General features: G+C 45.5%; 1 protein-coding gene across 6 annotated transcripts in view; it reads left to right on the top strand.

Moving 5' to 3' along the window:
• The window catches only part of FRMD4A (FERM domain containing 4A), a 383479-nt gene that overhangs the window by 171592 nt on the left and 188710 nt on the right, over positions 1-23177 (top strand). The window contains exon 1 of one of the 6 annotated variants that reach the window (XM_051608125.1): positions 476-568. The exons of 3 other annotated variants lie outside the window; for them this stretch is intronic. In XM_051608125.1, coding sequence (XP_051464085.1) covers positions 476-568 — 93 coding nt within the window. Of the gene's footprint in view, positions 1-475; positions 569-21752; positions 22005-23177 lie in introns of those variants that run through there. 2 more of the 6 variants (XM_051608163.1, XM_051608108.1) reach the window with 2 other exon arrangements.

The raw sequence follows: 23177 nt of genomic DNA on the forward strand, positions 1-23177 counted from the left end.
ATGAGACAACTGACCTGGTTACCATCTGTAGCAACAAGAAGCGAGCTTGACGTTTTTGGAACATTCTCCCCAGAAGCTTAATTCTTCCACCTCTGTGGCACAGCAATCCTGCTGAGCAAACTACGCCAAGAAACAAAAGGAAGCTAAAGATACACTGCTTGAAATATGTTGTTACGGTTACAAGGCTTGGGGTTTCCTTTCTTTTTTTCCTTTTTTTCCTTTTTTTTTTTTTCTTTCCCCTCTTTCCTCCTCCCTCTTTCAAATAAGCCACATCTTGACTCATCTGGTCTGATGTGAAAAACCACTCAGCTATTTGATAGTTGGGAAATCTCAATGAGGCTGTAAGTTATTTCAAAGGACGCCTGTGTGTGCTGTGAACTCTCTCTCTCTCTCTCTCTCTCTCTCTCTCTCACACACACACACATACACAAACACACACACTAACACACACACACACACAAGTTAGCTCTGCACGATGGTAGTACAGGCAGCTGTGACTCCGGGTAGGACCCGAAGACTTTTATTCAAAATACCATATGGATCACTGAGGAGACGCAGTGTGGAAAGGGTAAGCTGTGATTTCTTTGTCCTGAATGCATGCCCAGAGGATGAGGAGGGTACCATTTGGTGGCAGTTGTCTGCTCTGTTAGTAGGCAGAGCTAATAGGGGTTATGTCATGGTGTGTAGAAATTACTATTGGTGTTTGCCATGGTGTGTAGGAATTACCATTGGTGGGACCTGTGTGGGGATGAATGGGAGTGAATACTAGTGAGGCTGTGTGGTAACTTAAGGTAGGAATTGGTGCCAGCAGGAAAAATAAGATAATGTGAAGCAATTAAAACTAGTTAAAGACTCTGCAATAATACTTGGCAGTAATAATATCTGAAAAGGATCATTTCTAATAGTACTCATTAAAACAGTGTGATGGCATAGAGCAGCACCGACCTGTAGCAGTGGGGAGTAAATAATAATAATAATGTTAAATACTGAGTAACAGTGGGAAGCTCAGTGTGATGGGGAAGGGCTCTGTACGAGTGAACACAGACGTGGATGCCCACTAGTTCTTGTCCCAGCTGAGATGTCCAGCGAGCGGTGGCTGCTCGGTGCCATGTGGACTTTACAATGTACAACGTGGTGCCCTGGCTGATGCCAGCCAATGTGACCCTGCAGGGCTGGCAGTCCCTGGCTGGCCAAGGCAACACCACTGCAGGTGTAGCCAGGGGTCCCCAGGGAGCTGTAATTATGTCATTAATCTCCTGAAAGTGTGTCGTCTTAGCTGCAGTGCCCAGGGGACCAAGGGGGGTCCTGTTGCTTTGAAGGATTGACAGGTGGGCAAAGAGGAGGTGGCAGGGACATGGGTCTGGGCTGAGATGCACACCTGTGGAGTACACACCGAGCACACACCAAGAGCACACTGAGCACACACCAAGAGCACATCGAGCACACATCGGGTGCTTCAGGCTGCCTTTGCCCAGTAAGCTGCCTCTGCAAGGCTGGCTCCATAGCCCACCCCCCCAGGGGGCATCCTTGCACACCCCCTCTGCTTGTCACTGCTGACATTGCCTGAAATGCTGCTGAGCTCCAGGGAATGGGCATGGTCTGCATGCTCCCTGCAAGGGGTTTTCAGCAGGGTGCCCCAGGGGTGGGCAAGGGGTCCTGCACCCCCTGGTCCATCGCTGGTGACACGTATAAGAGCTCTATAAGACCAGAGGGGCTCAGAGCTGTTCCACATAGGACTGAAGGAAACCTTTGTTTGAGGGATCTGTTTTGCTGTAAAGCAGTTTTAAGGCAGCTGAAGCTACCTGTGAGTATGTGTCACTCAAAAAAAAAAAAATTATAATCTAGTTTTGGACATTTCAAACTGATTTTTTTCCCAATTTTTCTTTCAGAGTGCAATTTCATTTGGGTGAGTTCCTTTGATTTTTTTAAGGGATATGAAACAAATGTCAAAAATTAAATTAAGGTTGAAAACTGTTTCGGTCAAACACAAAGCCTTTTTTTGTTTGTTTTTCTTCCTTCTCCATTTGGCAGAAGGGAAAGCAGAATAACTTTGTGTCAACCTGAAACATATTTTCTTTGCCTTTCCAGTCTGTCAAGCAAACCAAAGATAATCAATTATTCACACAGCTTTGGTCTGCTATTGTATGGTTGTTGTTTGTTGCTTTGGAGCACATTCAGAACTGTCCCTTCTAGTAAATGTGGGCTTTTCAGAACAGGATGCTGGTTTTGAGAGGGGCCCAGGGCAGGCAGCCTTAACTTGCCCTGGAGACAGGTTTTGTGTGTGCCCAAACACCACGGTAACATCGACCAGGGTTCTCCCTTCTGGAGAGGCACTGCTGCTGCTCACCGAGATCACAGGAGGTAGGTTGAGGTCCCGTGGCTTTGCAGCTGCCCTGGCAAGTGTTGGGAGGCAGATAGTCTGGTGTGTCCTTGAAAGGTGGCTTCCTGCATGGTGGCAGATGATTTTTAAGCCAGGGCAAGTTCTGAGCTGCTGTGGGATCACCATCCTCCACTGCTGCTGGCCACAGAGGGTCCCTCCCCATCTGGAGGGGCTCCTGCTTTCATGCAGGCTGTGCTGGAGACTGATGAGCCCAGAGGCAAGTCATAGAACAGTGTGGAAAATGGGAGAACCACTCTTCTTCATGAATGCACTCATCCCCTTTGGAAACAAGCTGTCCATAGGGACCAAGCTGAGCAACAGCTGCCTGAGCCTTTGCTTCACTGTGAGCGTTAGTCCAGGTGATGGAGATGTGTAAAAACCAGCAGCACCCTCACAGGTGGTTCCAGGGGGTAACCTCATGGTGGAGAGCAAGGGAGAGCATGGAAATACCTGCAGAAAAGGTGTCAGGAAAGATCAGTATTTAATAGAAGGCAAGAATGGATGTGTAAGGATGCCCAGCGCCGCAGGGGCCTTGGCAGGGTGTGCACACACAACAGCTCAGCAGCCCAAGCGACTGGCCACTGTCAGGGGGAGTTGGTGTTGTTTTATTTTCACTCACATCCACAGTTTATTTCTCTCCTTCCCACTTCTTGACCTAAGGTTGGAGTGGTTTATGCTTCTTGTCAGGCAAATGGTGGAGCCTTGCTGTAAGGCTTGCCAGAGGATTTGGTAGGATGGTTTTTGCAGCCAGTCCTCTTTCATCCTAAATCTCTCTCCTTGATGTTATTCTCTCCACCTCATTGCTGCCCCATCAGGCAGCTGGCCCATGAGGTTGTGGTCAGCATGACTGAAGTATGCATCATGCTCCCTCTCCCTGGATCCTACCACCAGGCAGAGGTGGCAGGGCAGATCCCCTGACCTTGGGGTCCTAAAGCCACATAGAAGATGTACTTCTAAGCTCAGTGTCCATAAAATCCCAATGGAGCAGTGAAAGAGGCTGGACTATGGTCCCAAGTGAGCCAGTTTCACATGTAGACCCTGAGATGTGAGAGATCTGTGCAATGCATGGCAGGGACCCAGCAGAAAATATGGTTTTGGCAAAGCTTTTACAAGTCCAAGTAAAAAAGGGCAATGCTAAATATTAGTAGGTAGGGCCCAAAGACCACCAAACACCAATGTCAGCTGAGGCAGAATGAAGTTTTGTGTCACACCCAGTGTCAGGACTAAGAAATGAGTAGAGTTCATTTAAGTCAATGCTGATGTCCATGAGACATCTCCATCCTGGCCAGCACCTTGGGCTGCCTTTGGGATCACTGCAGAGGCAGTTAGAGCACTCTGCAGGGATTGCAGGGATGGTGCCCTAAGCACCCATGTTTGACTGGATTAATAACTCCATAAACCCCAGTCAGCTCTCCTTTAGCCAGCACGTACGGGGACACCTTGATCAGAAAAAGACCCCCCAAACCAGAAGAAATTAATCCCATCCCTAACACAGTATTTCTCAACACAGAGCCCTCCCCACCAGATCTTCCTTCTCTGGGTCTCCTTCCCCCACCAGTAAAGATGCACGTTAAACATGTAGGCCTTTCTCCCTCTGCATTATTAATGTGAGACAGTTTATGCCTGCAAGCTATCTTTATTATATCCATGTGCTGCAGATGTGTGTGAGAGGAAGATGAATAGAGTCCTGCTAATGTCTAACAAATGCCTCCCACCATCCCGAGATCTCTTTCTGCTGTTGCAAGGCACTTGGTAAAGAAGAGCACATATTTACTCCTTCTCTCAAGACCTCACTGGCTATTTTCCAGCCATGGGAATGTTTCTCACCATGAACTCAAAGCATTGTTTTCCTGAGTTAGAAAGCATAGAAAAAACATGCAGCTTGCTTGTAGTAAAAAAGTCTGCCCTCTCCTCTGCCTTCAAGGCTCAGAGGATGGTACTGCAGATGCTGTGTAAAAAGGAAGGCCATCTCCAGACTAAATGAAGTGCTTCAAGAAACAAATCAAGCTGAGAGAGAGATGGCTGGAAAAGCCATTTTAAATTAGGTCTTGCAGTTTGCACTCCAGCTTTAGGACCCAGCCCTCAGCTATGTTAAATTAAAGGCCTTGTGCCCAGTTGTGTCAGTGGATGTTTGCAGCTCAGCAGGATTTTAGACCAGATTGCTTTTTTATTTCTTGTGCCTCCTAAGAAGATAAGCTAAGATTAAAAATGTGGCCAGAGCCCCAAGCCAGAACTCCACTGTTACACATGTAAAGCTACACCTACGCAGAGCTGGGACTGGCATTTACCTGTGACACTTCCTCTCTGAATGGTTATCCATGAACACTCGTTCATATCATGACTTTAAAACACACCAGGCAGAGATAAATCTGTAAATGGATATTTATTGCCATAGAAAACAGATGGCAAAAGACAAAGCTCCCATGTTCTTATCCCAAGCTGCAAGCACGTTAAGAATGCAGCAGGAAACGTCATTCCCCCCTATAAATAAATTTCTCTTGAGAAGAGAGAATCCAGGGCTGAAAAAATAAAAATCAGTCATTCTGCTCTGCAGGCCAAGTCTGAGGCAGGTTTTCCCACGCTATTCTGCAGCTTATGGTGACCTTTGCTTTTGGCAAGAGAGGAGGCTGCCCTCAAGGAAACCCAGTAAAAGAATTGGGGTATGTTTTGCTGCTGTACAAATCTACCAGCGCTTTCAGTACTCTGAGTTATTGACTTTCTTTTTCTATTCAACAAAGCATAATTCAGTATTTGTCTCGTGATTAATCATTTCTCCAGCGTGGATTTGAGAGTGAAGTGGTCGGAAACCTCTCACACCAAGGGCTGTAGTGCAGGGTCTAACGAGGTGGAACAAGGCAGATCTTGCCTGGTTCACGGTGGAGCGCTCCTCATCTGTTAAACCCTCTCATGCAATTCCCTGTGAGTGATGCTGTGAGTGCTTGTTCTGACACCGCCACTAAGCGAGTGCTTTGAGGGAAGTTGATCTTTCCAGCTCATGCTATTTGCCTTCAAACTCTCACACTGGCAAGTAGATCCTGCAGACCGTTGCTTAGCATCTTCAGGGACATTTTGTGGATGGTCTTCTTACCTTGACAGCATCACTTCCAATCTAATAGACTGCCAAGGTGACAGCAGAGTTACTCAGATACTGTGGATAACAAACTAACAGCAGGTATTTGAGTGCAGAAGTTGCCCAAGAGAGAAGAGAGACCTCGAAGCAAGGAATTCATGTTGCCTTAGCTTTTTTCTGGAAGTCACTCAAGTCTGAAGGTGATGAAACCAATATACAAACCTAGAGCGGGGGTGGGGGGGGGGGGCGGGGGGGAAAGCAGCAGCCTTTTGCAACACACTTTATTTGCAATGAATTATTCACCAGCCCTACAGACAAATAATTGTATCCAATAAGAGGGAATAAGCTTAAGTAGCAAAACTGTCACCTGTTTAATGCTCTGATATAATCACTTTTGACTGCTGAAACTTCAATTTTATCTGCTTCATCTGAGCTTTATCTTTTCTGACCTGTTCAAAAGTATTTTGGAGGAATTGGTTTAATTTGAACTCTACCTAGACAGATAAATGCTTGACACACCTTCTCAGGTGTCTGAAGGTTGTAATAATTTGTGACACTTCTAAAAGGTGTAACAAATCAAAACAGACTTTCCTGTGAAATGGATCAGGGGCTGTGCCAGACTTTTTCCCCCCATGCAGGTTAACAGAGCAAGAGGTGAGAGCACAGCAGAGGCTAATGGATAGTGACGGGTGAACTCCGCAGAGTTTGGAGCCAGGTTACTGCTCAAATTGGCTTTCAAATGGTTGGAGCTTAACTGAATTATCAGAAGATCTCAAGGCCTGGAGACCTCATGAGCAGAGGCTCTGCTGTGAAATTTCCAGTACTTCAGATTCTTATTTGGATGTGAAAATGAAAAGCTTTTTTCATTGCAGTTTGGCATTTGTTGCTTTTGCATTGGCCAGACCCTGGGACAGCAAGGGTAGGTCAGGGCACAGAGCAAGGGCAAGCCAGGGGACAGAGGTTGGGAGCCAGAAATGAGCCAAATGCCTTGGATTTGAGTGAAGGGAAGGGGATGATCATGTGCTTACAGTTACAAAATTTTGGAGGGGGTAGAATGTCTCCTATAGTTCATGGACTCTTTTAGTCTTCCAGCTAATAACCCTGCTTGAAGGACTTTTCCAGGGAGCTGGTGCCATGTCTCGATCCTACCTGGATCCTGATCCAACGCTCAGGAGTTATGATGGTTTAGCACCAGAGCAGTTTGCCTCAAAGTAGTGCTCTACAGCCCAAATGGCAAGAACTTACCACCCCTGCAAGGAGCTCCCTGGACAGGCTTTTCCACACAGAGACTGTGCTTCATGCAAGGTCAGCAAGTGACAATAATGCAAAGTGGTAGCTTTGTATTTGACATATCGTCCAACCTGCTCCACCCTGAAGAGCTAGTCCTGACTCAGCTTCTAGGCAGGACTTATAGAATCACAGAATCATTCTCATTGGAAAGGACCTTGAAAATCATCAAGTCCAACCATAAACTAAATCCCCCTACCATAACCTAATTTACCTGTTGAGTGCTTAAATCATGTCCCTAAGCACCACATCTATATTTCTTGTAAATGCTTCCAGGGATGGTGACTCCACCACCTCCCTGGACAGCCTGTTCCATGTCCAACCACTGTTTTGGTAAAGAAATTCTTTCTAATATCCAGTCTAAACCTCCCCTGGTGCAGCTTCAGGCCATTTCCTCTCATCCTGTCATTATTCACTTGGGAAAAGAGGCCAACTCCTGCCTCCCTATCACCTCCTTTCAGGTACCTGTAGAGAGCAATGAGGTCTCCCCTCAGTCTCCTCCTCTTTAAACTACCCTTCCTAGAAGGATTTAGACATGCCCTTGACTGGGTTTTAAAGTCCAGGCATAGAAAGCCTCTAGACCTTGTCAATTCATGATCCATACAAGGGGTTGCTTAAAAGTTTCTTCAACAATTTCCTGAACTTACAGCATTTTGAGACATCAAGTGTGAAGTATGATACATGCCTTTTTCCACTTCTTAATTTCTTCATCAATCTTTCCATCCACTTAGATCAGGATAATGTAAGTGTAAGGAAAAGAAAATAAAACAGTGGACGAGCAACAAATTTAGCTTTCATAGAGCTTTTCCAGTTTCACTCTTTGCACGTTTTGTTTCAGACCAGGCAACAAAACAAGTCTGGTTGAACACCAGCAGTGACTTTAGCAAAGTTCACAAGCACCAGGGCCCCCCTAACCAGCCTGATAGAAATCACAGAAGGTTCATGTTCTGTCTGAAAGGACAACTGTTCTGTAGGCAGTCACCCAGTTTCTAGGTTGCTGACTCAAGAAGTTTGGAAAGTTGAATTTAGATATCAAACATGCTTCCAAACATGCTTCCAAACTTCTGGTCAAACTTTCTGTCTGGGCTTAGTTTCTTTCCTGGTGAAGTATATATTATCCTTCTTGTCTTTATAATTTCTCATGGCTTCAGAGAAATGGTGACTTTTCATTCTACCAGCAGATGGGTATGAATGATTCTTATGATTTAATTTTTCTTGTTGGGACCAAAGTATCAAATTCTTCAAATTGCACAGGCAATTAGTCCCCACTTCCCAAAGATACCACAAGAAAAGCTTTTGAAAAGATAATGGGCTGCAAACGATTCCGTTTAGTCACCCGCACACACTCTACGATCCAGCTGTACTTCTGGAATATATTTAGAAGGTGCAATTAGGGTTGTGCACACTTTGAAACAAGTGAGCAAGTTTCTCAACGGAGGTTGGAATTCATTGTAGTTTCCAGCACTCCATCTATAAAGCCACCAAAGTCTTGATGGGGTGGGATCATGGATATCTATTTTCTCTGCGGGTTTTGCATCATCATAGATTAGGTAAACTCTACGTGAAACAATAGCTAAGGACACATAACCTGCAATTAGTGCTGATGCACAAAGCATCTGCCCTTTGGAGATCTACATGCAGAACAAGCCTCATTTTACTGCTTTACCATTTTAGTTCAGACCAGAAATCACTGCAAGAGTGAATCAAATCAACCTTAACTGAAAGTTTCTGCCACAGGGAGTTTCCAACCCACCAGCTTGCAACAGATGAGTGATGGGATGAGAAGTGTGAAACTCATCTCAGACAGATCAAAGGTAGGGGTTGTGTTCTTGCTAGTTTGTATCACCCATGTCAGCTGCCTTCCACTTGTTCCCTCAGCTAGCCCACGTTTACAAGTTTGTCATGCAACTGCAATAATTTTTACTACCTTTTTAGATCTCTTCAGCAGTCAAAGAAGGGAGACTAATGTGTCTTCTGGTGACAATTCATCCTAATATCTTCAAAGACAATTTAGGATGGGATGAATTGCCCTCTGTGTTGACATCAATCTTCCATTAACTGCAGAGGCAATAAAACCCTTTCCAGTTAGAGAAGATAAACACAGACTGCCACGTCTGCTCTGCATGCTTACTACTGGAAACCAGATCCAGACAGGGAATCCAGGCCAGTCCAGCTCAGATGTGAACTTCCCCACAACAGAGATACAATCATACAACATTATGTTCATTAGTTCTGCATGTGGCCTTCTGAATCTTTGGTTTATCAGCTCAGGGCTTGTTCTGGGAAGCCCTGCAGTACCACCTCTGGTAGCTGTGGGACTAGTGGAAGAAAATGCCTGGCCTCGAAGGGGAGTTTCAAGGGTGCATGTGCACTGCAAAACAGATGGTCTACACCCCACTTTAGAGAAGATCTATTTCACAACCAGGAAAGCAGCCCAGCTCATGACTATTGGAACTGCAGTATGCTTCTCACAGCTTTTCCTGATTGTAAGATCAGATGAGCAAGGGTTGGCTCTGTAGTTGTTCCTTTAGTCAAGAATTGTAAGTACAGTGCAAGCCTACCTGCTATCAAAAAGTGTGCCTCCTGCAATACAGATTGTTGATTTTGCAGCAAACTAGGTGACTACCATCAGCTTTACTGAAAGATGTCAACGGTGGCATCCTTCTGGTGGCCCTGCCCTCACAGCCCTGATGGTGGTCTGCTGCTCCTCTCAATCAGGCCGGAAAACTGCAGTATAACATGTTGACTGTGCAGTCTTTAGAGTCAGAGTCAGGCAGAAGGCTCTGCTTCCTTATTGCTGTGGTTTGCTGGATCATCACCCAAGTCTCAACAAAGCTAAAATTTGTGTCACAAGGGCAGCAATGCATGCTCTGGTCCACCATGTGGAGGACCCCCCAGACATAAGGCAGGTGCCAAGCAGCAAGGCTCTTGGGCTCCAGCCCCCTCTCTGTGTCCTTGATACTGTGTTTGCAGTAGCAATCATTCAATTTTAGAAACCTGTGTTTGAGCCTGTGTTGGGGAGCTCATGGTGCTTGCTGTTTCTTTTGGAGACATGCGTGTTCAGAGAGCCTGAGGAAATGTCTGGACCTGCTCTGAAGGACAGCCCCATGGCCATCTTCTGGGTTAGTCTTCCATGTTTATGTACTTGCAGGCTGGAGGTAAGGCCATTAGAAGCAGATCATTGAAATTCCCAGTGTAACTTTATGACTGATGGCTTGATAAAATGTCAGCATCTGAATCCAGGGCAGCTGGGGAGATGGAAAAGGGATGAGAGCCTGTATTTGCCCCCTCTCCAAGTGCCTCTCTTTCATTGTAGGGTAGATATAGCCTGACATTCAAAGCAATATGCATCTCATATCAGTTTCTCTGCATAAATGCCTGTATTTACTGCATCTGGAAGAGGTGCTGAGAGCTGGCTGGGTAACACTGTATGATGCTCAGGAGGAGAGCACAGGATCAATGTGCTCTCCTGATCAGGGTGATCCAGGAGGAATTACCACTCTTCAGAGAGAAAAATGTCAATGTCCTTCTCCACAGCAACTCCAAAAAAAGCTCTCTAACACCTTGCTTTTAACAGTCCTTTTGCTGTATGTTCAGTAGCCATGGTATGTCTCTAGCCACAAGGCTTGTCTTGCATTGGTTGGTGTATTATCTGTGATGCTTTGGAGCATCTTAGGAAGCTGAATGAAGATGGCAACAAGTGACTTCCTGTCTTTCAGTCTTCCCTCCATCAATCCTAATGTATCAGCAGACAGTGAGAAGGAGGAGGAGCAAGGTTAAAACCCCACAGGTAGTTTGTCCTCATTAAAGGTCCAGATTTTCACAGAAAACCAAGAAAAGCAAATTGCAAATATTTCACAGGCTCCCCTTCCCACAGAGCCAAGCTCAAAGCTGTTACTGCTGCCTAAGGGCAGAACCTGGAGTTGCCAATTTTTGAAAATACCATCCAAGAAAATCTGTCAAGGCTAATGTGATGGATGGGCTATTGCAAGAGGGAAGCTTGGCAATCCTAGGTCACAATTTCAAATAATTCATTATAATACATCAGATATTACAAAGGCTCTGCAGACATTTATCTTCTCCAGACCTCTGCAGGACCCAGCCAGTGCTGTTGTTCCCACTTGGCAGCCAGGATACTTCCAGGGTAAAAGCCAAGGTGAACTGTCGACACCATGCAGATCTGGGAATGTCCAAAGCAAGATCAAACTTCAGGGCTCCTGTTAGCTGGAAATGCACATCCACATCCCCTTCGTCCCTTTCCAGCATCTCTCCACCCAAGTCATGCTTACAAACCACATCAGAGACTGCGAGGAGGCTTTTAATTTTCACAATTTCCATTCTGAAATGTTGGAAAACTTCCTGTTTCTGCCCTGATCTTTGCTGTAATGCAGCCAGCGTGTATCCTCCTGTATACTTTCAAATGCACCAATAGTAGCAGTTTCCTGCAGATGAAAAAGGATTTGCTTCAGTTACAGCAAGTGGGAACCTGGCCAAAAAGAATCATAAAACCAGAGGACGTTGATTTTTAAAAGCACAGTTATGTTAGTGCATTCCAACACATCCAATTAGTCACCGGAGAGCAGTTAAAGTGGCCTTGGGGCCAACCTCCAGCTTCTGGAGGATGGTGTCAGGGCAAAGACAAGCAGCCTGATGCCAGTGGATGATCGAGCACCTTTTCCTTATGATCAGTCACAGCAGACTGGGTGGTGCTGGCCAGACCCTGGGCTGCAGCAGCATTTTGAAAACTTTTTGTTCCTGAGCTTTGTTTTATACTAATCCACATATGCTGTTATCTGCCCAAGAAGGGAAATTGCTGAAAGATTCAGGACAAGGGTGTAGGCAGCATTAATGTTTTCCTGCAAAGGCCAAGAGATGCAGTGAGGTCTCTGAACATCCCTCATAGAGCCCACCACTGGTGTTGTCTCAGAAGTCAACACCTTCCCTTCCCCAGGAGTCCTCTGAGGGGTTCAAGGTGAAAGAACCCCATTTTGGAGGGCAAGGAAAAAAACATTTCTGAAAGTCAGCACCTTTTAGAGAAATTCCAGGTGGAAACCCACAAATCCAAATACCCTGAATCACTTCAAGATGGATCAGGCACCTTGTGCAGCTCAGGACACGTATCACTATGCTCTTGCACACAGCCCCTCTCCTGTGAGGTCAGTGCTTTGCAAGGAGAAACTGCAAGACTGGCCTCAGATTCCCTGGGCTCTGGCCTCCAAGAAACCCTCTGTTGTTTGTGTTTACTAATGATTGCCCGTCAGGGAGGCACTAGCCATCTCTCTCTCACAGTTAGTTTTTGAAGCCAAGAAATACCAGCATGCAAAGGTCCACATTCCCTTATCCTGGAATGAACTGACCACGTCCGGTCAGACAGGGACAGAGCCCAGAATCCCATCTACGTGGGCTTTTCTTTCTCATGACAGTTTCCCAGTCAGGGCTTGAATAAACATGAGGTCATCACCAATTTATAATTGCTGAGATGTATGTCTCTCATGAGCTTTTATAGAAGCAGCAACGAGCTTTCGTTCTTGCCGTTCTGCCCGTATCTTAACTGCTCTCCTGACAAAACCAAACACCCCATATGGAAATCAAACAGAATCACAGAGGATGTCCCCTGCCAAGGCAATTATTCTTGTCTGACTGGACCACTGCCCTGTACAGTGTTGATTTTGGTGGGCTTCAGACATAAATCTTCCCAAGGACCGTTTCTCTCACTGCATGGAATAAGAGCCCTATTGTTACAGCTGCAATGCATTTGGGACACATCTCCTTTGCTTTTTAGACCAAGGCAAACACTTAATGGGGCTGTTCTCCTAGCTGAGTACCCTGTTTCACCTCATCTTTGTGATGGAGCAGAGTAGTCCCAGACACCATACCTGGGGAAGGTGAGGGTGTGAGGATTGTTGCTCTCTGTCCTCTCTTTTTGGCTGAGCAGTGGGTTGGAGGAACGTTTGTACCAAAGCCTGGGCAAAAGCACCACAATGGAAGTGTGCAGTCACTTATGTTCCTCCTAAATCCTGCAATAACCCAAAGGAGGTCAGTCAGGGACAATTTTGTCTTGAAGTGACTGGATCACACAAGCCAGACACCTCTGCTCTAAGGAAGCAAATTCTTCCTGGTTTTGCAAGATTGTGGCATGGCTTTGTTTGGGATGCCTGTGATGAGGTTGAACCCCAGTTCCTACCCCTACTGTCAGGGCCCTTCAGAGATCGTTCTTCAAAACACGTGTGCATGGTTTGTTTCATTAAGGGCAATGGACCATGCACTGCCACCACTTCTCTCTGAGGGGCAGTCGTGCAGGGACCACAAACAACTGGCCATCCTAAAGAGAGGTGGAGTGGGAACAAAATCAGGGCAACATACCACCAAGAGCCACGAGTGCAGATCAAAAGACCTTCAGCCCTGTGGGAGCTCCATGTCTGGGTAGAGATCGTGCTGTAACTGGGTTGCATCTGGAATAGCAAAGGCTACTGGAGAGGGCCTAGCATGGCATTTCAGGCTGACACAGAGGGCTGGGTGGGAAATGAGGGCAGTTTTGCATGTGGTTCAGAGGGAATTGCATGGATAGAATATATGGCCCTGAGCAATGAAAAAGACCGTTTCTTCCAACCACATAAAGCTATTCAACTTGTGAACAACGTTAGCTGAGGGTTGATCACTCTTTTTTTCCAAGCTACTGTAGTGCTTGGGCAGAAGTTCCAAGTTCATCATTCTCTTCAAAGTTCCTATATTTGTTTTCCTTAGACTTGAGACTTCTTAAAAAAAAAATTAAAAAAAAAAAAAATCTGCCATATCCTTCAGCTGCAAATGATTTAATCATTCTTGGCTTTGTGTGATCTGAATATTTTCTTGTTCTCTTGCTTTGCAGCTGTGACCTACTTAATTACAAGCAGGAAACAAACCCCAGAATCATTAGACATTCTGCCTGGCCTGAAGAAGGGGAAAAAAAAAAAAAAAATCTCATGTTGTTAAATACTAGGATGTCCTTCTTAATAACAGGAAGACAAGGTCCAGATAGCAACAGTGAACATTTTGGATTCTTTGTGCATCAAGATAAGGACAGCAAAGAGCTTATTTGCTTTCTTTTTTATGGCATGGATGCTTTGGGGGCAGGGGAAATGACAGCCACTTCTGACAGCCAAAATGGGGATGAGTCATAAATTTCTAAATCCTCTTTGTTTTAACTTTTGAACAGCTTCAGTCTGCTCCCCACAGGGACAATGAAGTGACTGACTTGCCGCTTCAATCCAGCAGCTTTCGATCCATTCTCTCCTCTTTTTCAGGAGGTATGAGCAAACATGCTAGACAGTGAATTTGGATTCCACATTGCAAATCATCAGGTTGTAAGGCAGTGGGTGAGGGAGTTTGATTAACTGCTCTCCACCTCCGCAGATGGAGTCTGGGCTACTATTTATACCTCCTGAAACTCAGCACCCCGTCTGGATGTGCTGGTGGGAACGTGGGTGTAATAGTAGTTGCAGGAAACAGCCAGAGAAAGGGAAAGCCAGACCTGCCAGCCACTTCAGTCCTCTTGTCCCTGTTTATCCACAGCTCTGGTAGCAGCTCAATAATACAAATCTCTCAGTGCACTGTGAGGCAACAGAAACTCATGTTTGCACAGGGTTTTAAGCCAAGCAGCAACAGAAGTGCAAGTTATCATCTTCTGTCAACTGTGCATGCATTATCACTGCAGATGGCACAGATCCAGCTCTGTCCTACCACGCAAATGGAGATTTTCCATTAGCACGAGCCACAGGGGTCTGTGTTTCGGGAGCAAATGGGGTAGAGGTCAACTCTTTTGCTCTACTGAGAAGGTCTAACTGGTCCCAGCTGGGGAGATGTGCTCAGCGTGAAGATCTCCTGCAGTACAGTAATCCCCCTATGTTGACTCCTGAGTTTCCCATCTGGAGATTAATTGTGCTGCAGCAATAGAAACAACTAAACTGCCCCATGTGAGTCAGCCCAAGTGCAGGTGCCATGATGGAGTGTGCAAGTGTGACACGTGCTGTGTTTTGGGGTGTTAACAGCTCAGCATGGCTCCATCTGGGACCTCACTACCCCAGAGCCAACAGAGCCATCACCTTTCTCCACAGCACCCTCCCTCCATGCATTTCGCATTGCCTGGACGTATACAGCCCTACTCCCACAGTGAGCATAGTTATAAATAACTAGTCTTCACCTCAGGGAACATTTATGTACCCAAAGTTATGCTCATTTTGATAATCAGTGTAGGGGCTTTCAGCACAGAGGGTACGTTATCGATCCATGATATCTTAAGTATTTCTGCTTTTTGCTGCATAATTCCTGTGGAACATGACCAGTTGGCTTTCTAGCAGGCTGAACACATATTTACTTTTTAATGTAAAACAGTTCCCCTGAGATTTCATAGCATCTGACAAATGTCAGTGAATTAATCTACTGAGGAAATGAAGACCCATAAAATTATGTGACTCCTCTGATGTTGCTCAGGAAACTGATTACTTTTCTGGAATCAGACCAGATCCCTTCTCATTTTTACTCTGAGTGTTATATTTGACCTGCTTATACTACATCTTTCCTGTCTGTCCAGTGACAGCTGCATCCTAACCAGCAAGACCAGTATTTATTTGCAATGACCACTTACAAGGAGCTTTAGAATAAATTAAATATATGTGCTCTAGCTTAGACAGGAGCAGGTTTTCCAATCCATAAGCAACATCAAACATGAGAAATCTGGACCATTGATTTTCTAAAATATGTTCCCTTTGCCCTCCTCCTTTTTAATGAAATGCTCAGCTCTTGTCTGTGAACAGAAAGGACTTTGTATTAGTCATTGAATGCAGTGAGTGTTACCACTGGGTCTGAATCAGACAGACTACTTAAATATATCTGCAGGATAAGCTGGAAGAAAATGTTCTGCTGAAATAGGCCATTTGTGCTGCATGGAGGCTTGCTTTACATGGACAGCAAGGTTGCCCTTCATTAAATTATCCATCTTGCCACAGGGCAAAACTGCAGACTGTTTTTTTGTGAGCCACCAGATTTGTCCTCTCTCTCAAGCAAACAGTGTCAGCTAAGAGACACCTGCAGCATGAGCAATGGGTCCTCCAAGCCACAGCCAAGGCCATTTGGACAGCTTGGCCATAGTCTTCCAATTAGGGGTATAACTCCAAATGATATGAGCATGGGGGTGCAGGGGAACCTCTCATAAAGGCAAATACTTGATCCAGCCACCAAAGGAACAATTAAAACCTGGAAAGGAGAAGTGTAACTGAACAAGTGTGTGACTCCTTCAGTGAACAGTCAGGTGTGTTCAATCTGCAGTGTGAAATTCAGTGCCCATCTGATGGGCACAAACATAATTTTGTCTCAGGTTCGTGTTGCTTCACCCCTGAACCTTGCTAGAGGCTATTTTGGACACAGGCAAATACCCTGGAAGGAAAACAACTCAGCTGCTGGATGAGCTTCAGGTTGCCCCCTGTTCATACCTGCCTCCTATGCAGGCTGGGATTTTTTTTCTCTTTTCTACTAGCCAAAAATAATTCTCCCAAGAATCTCTGCACATAATACCAGGGAGCAGCGTAGTGATAAACCCTGGGGCAATGGGCATGTGTAAGCATGGGCTGCTTTGATTGGACACCCTGGTCACAGGATGGGACAGTCCCCAGCAGGATCAGAGTTAATCATAAGCTTGGGTTTCCAAAGTGAGTAATCGTATTTAAGATCTCACCATTCACTTTCTGCACTATTTGCTTAATACGTTGTCCTGACCTACATCCCCTCCTGCAGCCTCATTCACTGCAGTGGTCACAGAGAAAGAGGATTGAATAGCAAATCTCTGCTCAATCTCTTTCACATTTCAGTGTAGTAGACGTGAAAATCACTTTAGTCAGTGGAATATTAGGGATAAGTACAAGCCCAGCTTTATAGGATTCACCTAGTTTTAAACCTTGTTAAATCGCTAACACAGCTTACTTTAGGAAATGAAATGCATTTGATTTGAGGATATGACATACTCTCCTGTGCCAGTTAATAAAAACCTCTCTAAAGTGAGGACATATACATCCTTACGTGGAAAGAGCTGCTGTTTGTCTAAGGATAGCACTTAGCACTACCAGAGCACTTTACATTTCCAAAGAGCTTTAGAAATGTCATGATCAAGGTGGATGACTGGAATAGTAAATTTTCATTCAGTTATTACTGTGAAGCAGCAGTTCATTTCATTATGGAACATTTTAAGCCATATGGACTCGTGAGAACATCTAGAGGAAACTGGCCAGGATTTCTGACTCGTGATGGCTGTTCTAAAATGTATCTGGCAGAGAAGTCTTCAGTTTCTTGGATTTTTTAGGCAGGGGGGTGTTTAGGGCTGTCAGTGGTGGCAGACCAGGGGGTGAGGGGTGGAGGCTGTTTCTATCTCTGGCTTTGGTACCATGTGATGGGTCAGAAGGTAACTGAAGTGGTGCAGGCAAAGCCATCACACTTGCACAGAGCAGCAGCTCTTTAGAGAGCTAGTTCCAAGTACAGCTTCTTGACCTACAGCTCCAGAAAGGTGTTACACCTCCTCCACAAGTCTGCCAATGTTCGGGCACAATCGTTGTCCTGGTCTCGTGGCCCAGCCAGGGTGAGGTAATGAGTTTTTAGAAATCTAAAATGATTACAGGGTCAGTAAACCCTTAGCTGATCAAAGCCCTCAGCAGACACAGTAGGGACATCCATACTTTATTTTCACTCTTTTAAAATTCAGGTGAGTTTCCTTTGTCTAGAGCATATATGTTGTAGAAAGTAGTCCTCAAAGTCAGAGGATGTGTTTCTTCAATTCAAATGGCACTCCCAGTTCCTTTAAAAACCCTTCCCTTCAGCCTTTCCTTATACAAAGTACAAAACCTGGAAGATGTACAAGAAATAAAGCCAACAGTATCCAGTCCTTGCACTCTGGGAAGCTCCCAGTGGACATATGCCCACGGTCCTTCCTTGGGTGACAGTCAGACCACTTGGCAGGGGAGACATAAAGCTCAAATGGCTGAGCATGAGGGATGAGACCCTCCCCTTGGTTGGAGTGGGAATTGGGCACTCCAAGGCTCTGGCTCTCAAGTTGATCTGGTGTCTAACATCCATTAGAAATCTTGACAGTTTGTGTTTCAGTACAGTTACAGGAGGGAGGTCACTTCTGTAAGTCCCTACCAAGGGCTCTGGCTCTGTGTGGGCACACGTGAAGGAAGGAAAGGGGTTGGCTCCTTCTCCATGTGTTTGGTCACTTGGCAGTGGGTCATATTGAATTGTTGCCATCATACCAGCCAAGAAAATGATGTACCATTAAGGCACAACGAGGAAAATGTAACTCTTTAAACATTTAAAAAAAACACCTCCAACACCAGAAAGCATGAAGCTGCAACATGAAAGGGAACTTTAGACACGAAGTTCTAACAACACTAATCCTCTTAACATTGTAGAGAGCTAAAGATCAAAAAGGGCAATGGATTTGAAATAAGACCTAAAAGACCACATTGGGCTGGAGCTGCAGGGACCTTTGGGGCCATATGTTGAGCAGAATCACGATGTTTCTGATGTGTCTACAGCAAGCTTAAAGGAAACAACCCTCCAGCCAGCACGTCTGTCTTTCAATGTGCCCAAAGACATCCACACCCAGCTGAGAGTTGTGGGTAGAGAGTTACTCGAGAGCACGCTGGAAAGAGATGCTGAACTCCTCCTTCTGAGGCTGGAATATCCAATCTGCCTAAAGGCAAAACATGGATGGGTCTGTCAAGCTGTGGGGGCAGACGTTGTCTCCCCGAATCAGTGAAGGCAGTGATCTGCAGGGCCTGCGGTGAGGAGCCTTTCAATGACAGCCCCATGAGACAACACAGCAGCCCAAAGGGTCTGAGGCTACTTGTTTTGATTTATTTCTTTTTCTTTTTTCACATGGGCAGCAAGGAGCTATTTTTATACCCTAGTAACAGGCTTTGGACTGTCAGTGAAACGTGGGAGGTTTCATAGTAAATGTTTTGCCTGACATTTTCTTAGACACAGTGGGAAATAATCAGTGCATAGTTAGGGAAGCTGTCTTGAAAAGACCTGCAAATGTCTGTACATCTACGTAGAGTGCAAAGGGCTTTTTTTTCTTCCTAATTGACCTTAGTGAAGGTGAAATGCAGCATGTTTTACAGAAATGTGAGATGATTTTTCAGAAATTACTCAAAGTTTATACCAGCAGAAGAGCCAAGTTGCTGTTTCTCAGTAATTTTTCCTCCTCTCTTCTGCCATTCCCTGTAGCAATGACTTCTGGCTTTTTTGGATTAGTGCAAGCACCTTCTGTGGTGTCTGCCTGGAGAAGAGAACCTTTGGTGGTGTACCCCTTGACTCAAGGGGATGGGTTGTCTTTGCTGGAGAAACCTCTCATGTTGCAGTTCCCTTGGAAGTCAGGTGGGATGGGTAATCAGTATTCAGACTGCTTTTACCCCCTCAAAAATAGTATGTGTCTAATCAGCAGGAAAACCTCCGCAGGAAACCAAACAATCTGCTCTAATCATGAGGGTAAATCTACACACTGACATGCTCACTGGGCTTGCTATAGACTCAAGTGACTCAAAGGAGACTCCTCCAGTCTGTCAGTGAAATAAATACGTAGGGGAACTGTTTTCAGGAAGTCTGATTATGACATCAGCAGAGTGAAAAGGCTCCTTCAGAGCTGCCCTCGTCGGCTGAGTAATTACCAAGTTGGGACTGGGGGCTGAAAGTCTCCTTTCAAGCATATGGAAAGACTAGATGCACATGTGGAGTAGCTAATTTTAAAACTGTGGTATATCCTCCATTTCCCCTCCTCTCCCCCTTTGCAGAATACCAAAGGGGTTAGGTCACATCCCAGAGCAATCACTTGCTACGGTTTCTTTCTCCCCTCTGTTTTCCTTTATCAAACATATTTCTTTCTTTTCCTCTCTTGTGCTCCTAGGCAGAGATCTTACACACCAGGATGTAGCCTGGAGCAAATATTGTCTAGTCAAGTTAATAAAAAAAAAAAAAAGAAGCAAAAATAAAAGCCAAACCTTTCTTCCAAATGAGGCTTTATAATGGAGATGTTCCTGGTCCCTTGTCTCCATTGTTGCTAATGGAGACAGTGTGTTGCCTGGTTTACAGGCAAGCAAAGAAATAACCAAGAGGTGATGAGCATAGGGAGGTCAGCAGCAAAGGCTGGAGACCAAGAAAACAGATAGGCAGGGACAGAGAGAGGAAGAAAGAGAACTACACTTTATAGAATGAATAGCTTCTAACAATCTTGAAGGAAAATTGATTATGATTTTATTACTATATTTTATGATGCCACTATAAAAACAATGTCCTGAAGAAGCAATTAGGCTGAGAATGTGAATATTGCAGCTGTATTTTCCTGGCCCTCCCCTGCCCTGTCAATAAGTTGATGAGCATCCTTGTCTCGTCATCATGACACACTGCTCACTTTGTGCCTTCCAGTCCTCAAAGACCAAATCATGGATGGGGTCAGAGTGGGACAGACCTGCAGAAAATCAACCAGAGATTAATATTGCTGCTCCTTCCCCACCCAGGGAGTTGAATCAGAAAAGACTTCAAAGCTTGTAGGAAATTATGGCTTCTCAGCTCTGCTAAATCAGCAGCTTCAGGGACTAAAGGCATGCAAGTCCCTTATGATTTCAACTCAAAGTGGAATTGTCCTGTTTGCCCCTCTAAAAAGTACCTCTTCAGAAGTGCCTCCATGTAGGCACTCCCCAGCTGACTCCCATCTGCTCCCTCCAAGTCCCGCTGCCTTTTTGTGCACATTCCTCTGAAGGGAGGGTGAAACGAGTGAAAAATATCATGTCAGGCAGCTGTTTCCACGAGTGCTGGCTTGCACTGTGCCTTTGCTAACAATATTTCTGCCTCAGTTTCCCCATCTTCAGCCCACAGGTAGAAGCAGCACTCATGGGATTTAGCTGTTGCAATTTACCCACATGGATTTTGTGGTGATTTAGCTGAACTGCAAAGCCCTTGTGTTGATGGTGTATTTTTACTCTCACCAGACCAGTTCCCTCAGTCCACCTGACTGTAAATGTTGACAGCATTGAAGTCTCCACCCAGACAACCTGCTCTGCTCCTGGGGGGAAATGGGCAGGAACCTTACCTCTTCTCAATACCTACTCTAGAAGGGAATGCCAGGGATAAATCTTTGCATCCATAGACTAAAAAAGGGTGTTCTGGCATCCAGCTCAAATGGAGAGAACTGTATTGCATTCTTCTGGGCATTTTCAGAGGAGTCCCACCCTCATGGATGCAAGACTAGCAAGGGTTAAAAATACATCCTCACCAGCTGAATCAGACTAATTTTAAGTGACCTGTTTAACCTGTGCAACTTTGCAAGTTATCACCCCTTGAGCAAATAAGGTGCTTTGCAGACTGTTGACTAAGTCTGCTATAGAGACTAGATACCCTCTTGAGCCCAAAATATATAAAGGCTCCAGAACAGACTGTTGGATGGAAAAAAGTCTGGAGTGTAACTGTGCAGTGGCTGGTCAGCACACAGAACAGAAGGATGAAATGTTGCACGTGGCAAAGCTGTCTTCTCAGCTGTTCTTTGGGAGTGTTTGAAAGAGTTAAGCCCAATACTGGAATGTCTTGGGAATGTTGGCAGAGGGAGAGCAAGCAGCTTTTTTCCTCCCTCTGGATGGAGTCCCAGGACTGAGCTCGCAAAGTGATGACTTTGGATCTCAGTTTGCTCCTTGGTTCTGCAGCAGAGAGCTGGGATGTGATGCAGTGTAACCGAGAAGCCCTTTCTGAGGGATGTGCAATTGCCTTCCCAAGTCAGGAGAGGTTTTTTTACCTCTTCTCTGCTCACCCCTGGGTGCAGCAGAGCTCACTTTGAGAAGATACATGGAGGGAGAAACCACATCCTGAAGGGTGTGTGCTAAGGGAGAAAGACACATCCCCAAACAGTTTATTTTGGCTGCTGGATTTTGTTGTTGGGTTTGGTTTGGTGGTTTGGGCTTTTTTTTTTTTTTTTCCCCTTTCTTTTCCTTCTCCTCCTTTGATGGAAATTGCAGTGACTTTTTAACCTTGCAGTTCCTAAGGCGCCTTGGGATTAGCTGCTTGTGGAGCCCGGGGTGTTTCACACAAGGAGCTGGCATGGCTGCTGTGCTCTTTGGCTTTGAGGATCTGCTCTACAGCTGGGACAGCCTGGTGTGGAGCCTGACGTCCCGGGCTCTGAGGACTTGCCGCTTTGGAAACCTGAGGGTCCTGCAGCTCATGCTGAAGCCATGGTGCATTTCCAGAGCCGTTTATCAGGTAGGGTTACAAAACTCCAGGCCAGACTCTCAAACCCCGGTGCTGCAGAGGGGAAACTCCTCAGGGAGTAGCACAGGGTCCTGTCCTGTTCTACCAGCTGCTACGGGTCCTACCACAGGTGGTGGGGGAGAGGAGACTCCCTGGGTATGGGAGGTTTGGGAGGATAAACACAGGTTTTGGGGGTGGTGGGGTCTCCCATGACTAAACACACAGGTCCAAACTCTCCTTCCCACAGAGCAGAAGGGAACAAACAAATGCAAATGGAGGGTCACTCTGCTATATTCCCTTTCTTTGAGCTCTCTATCAGAAGTACAGCCAGCCTTGGCTGTGCTGTGTCCTCACCCTGTGGAGGCACAAGAGTCATTTATATTTTACCCGGAGAGAAGGAGACTGAAAGACACGTAACCTGCAGAAAACAGGCAAAGGCAGTAGATTTTAAATTGCAGTGGCACTAGTTATCCCTACCTGACCTGTGCAATATACTCCTGGCTGCTCTGTCTTGCAATGTCTGAGTCTCATTGCCTAAAACTTTTGTTTTAGTTGTGTATTCTGTGTGGTATAGAGAGGTTTGAGGCGCGGTCGACTGACTTCTCTGTGGAGTTAACTGACTGCTTATAGCTTGAGGTATAACAAAACAGCTCTAAAAAACTCCCTGTGTTTCTGATGCTGGCTAAACTGGTTTAAATAATCTGAACATCACAGCACAGGTACTAAGACTGGATACTACTTTGAACAGCAACTCATTCCAGTCCATAGGTGAGCCCAGGTTGAAATGCCACTGTAAACCAACCAGTATCCAGCTCATCTGCTTGTTTAATCAGCCTCAGAGAACTCAGGCTAGACACTCTGCTGGGGAGACAAACCCATTACAATATTTATCAGCTTTACAGGTTTGGCTAATGCCGGGTGCTGGGTTGACTGATTGGTGTTCGCATTTGGAAAAGGCATTTTCTGCTACTCCCATTTGCTTGGTATTTTCCTTTTCCTGTGATTTGGAAGTCTCCGTGTGTGAAGCCAAATTATACAGAAGGAGCCAGATGAAAAGCCTGTAGAAACTGTGTGCATTACTTAGAAGGTCACCAAGGGAAAACTCTTAGTAATTTCAGCAAACTTTGAACCAGCTTCGAATCATACTCTGGTTTCAGCAGACTTCAGGAATAGATTTTACGGCCT

This window comes from Apus apus, chromosome 1 (assembly GCF_020740795.1).
Source record: "Apus apus isolate bApuApu2 chromosome 1, bApuApu2.pri.cur, whole genome shotgun sequence".
Classification (NCBI taxonomy): domain Eukaryota; kingdom Metazoa; phylum Chordata; class Aves; order Apodiformes; family Apodidae; genus Apus; species Apus apus.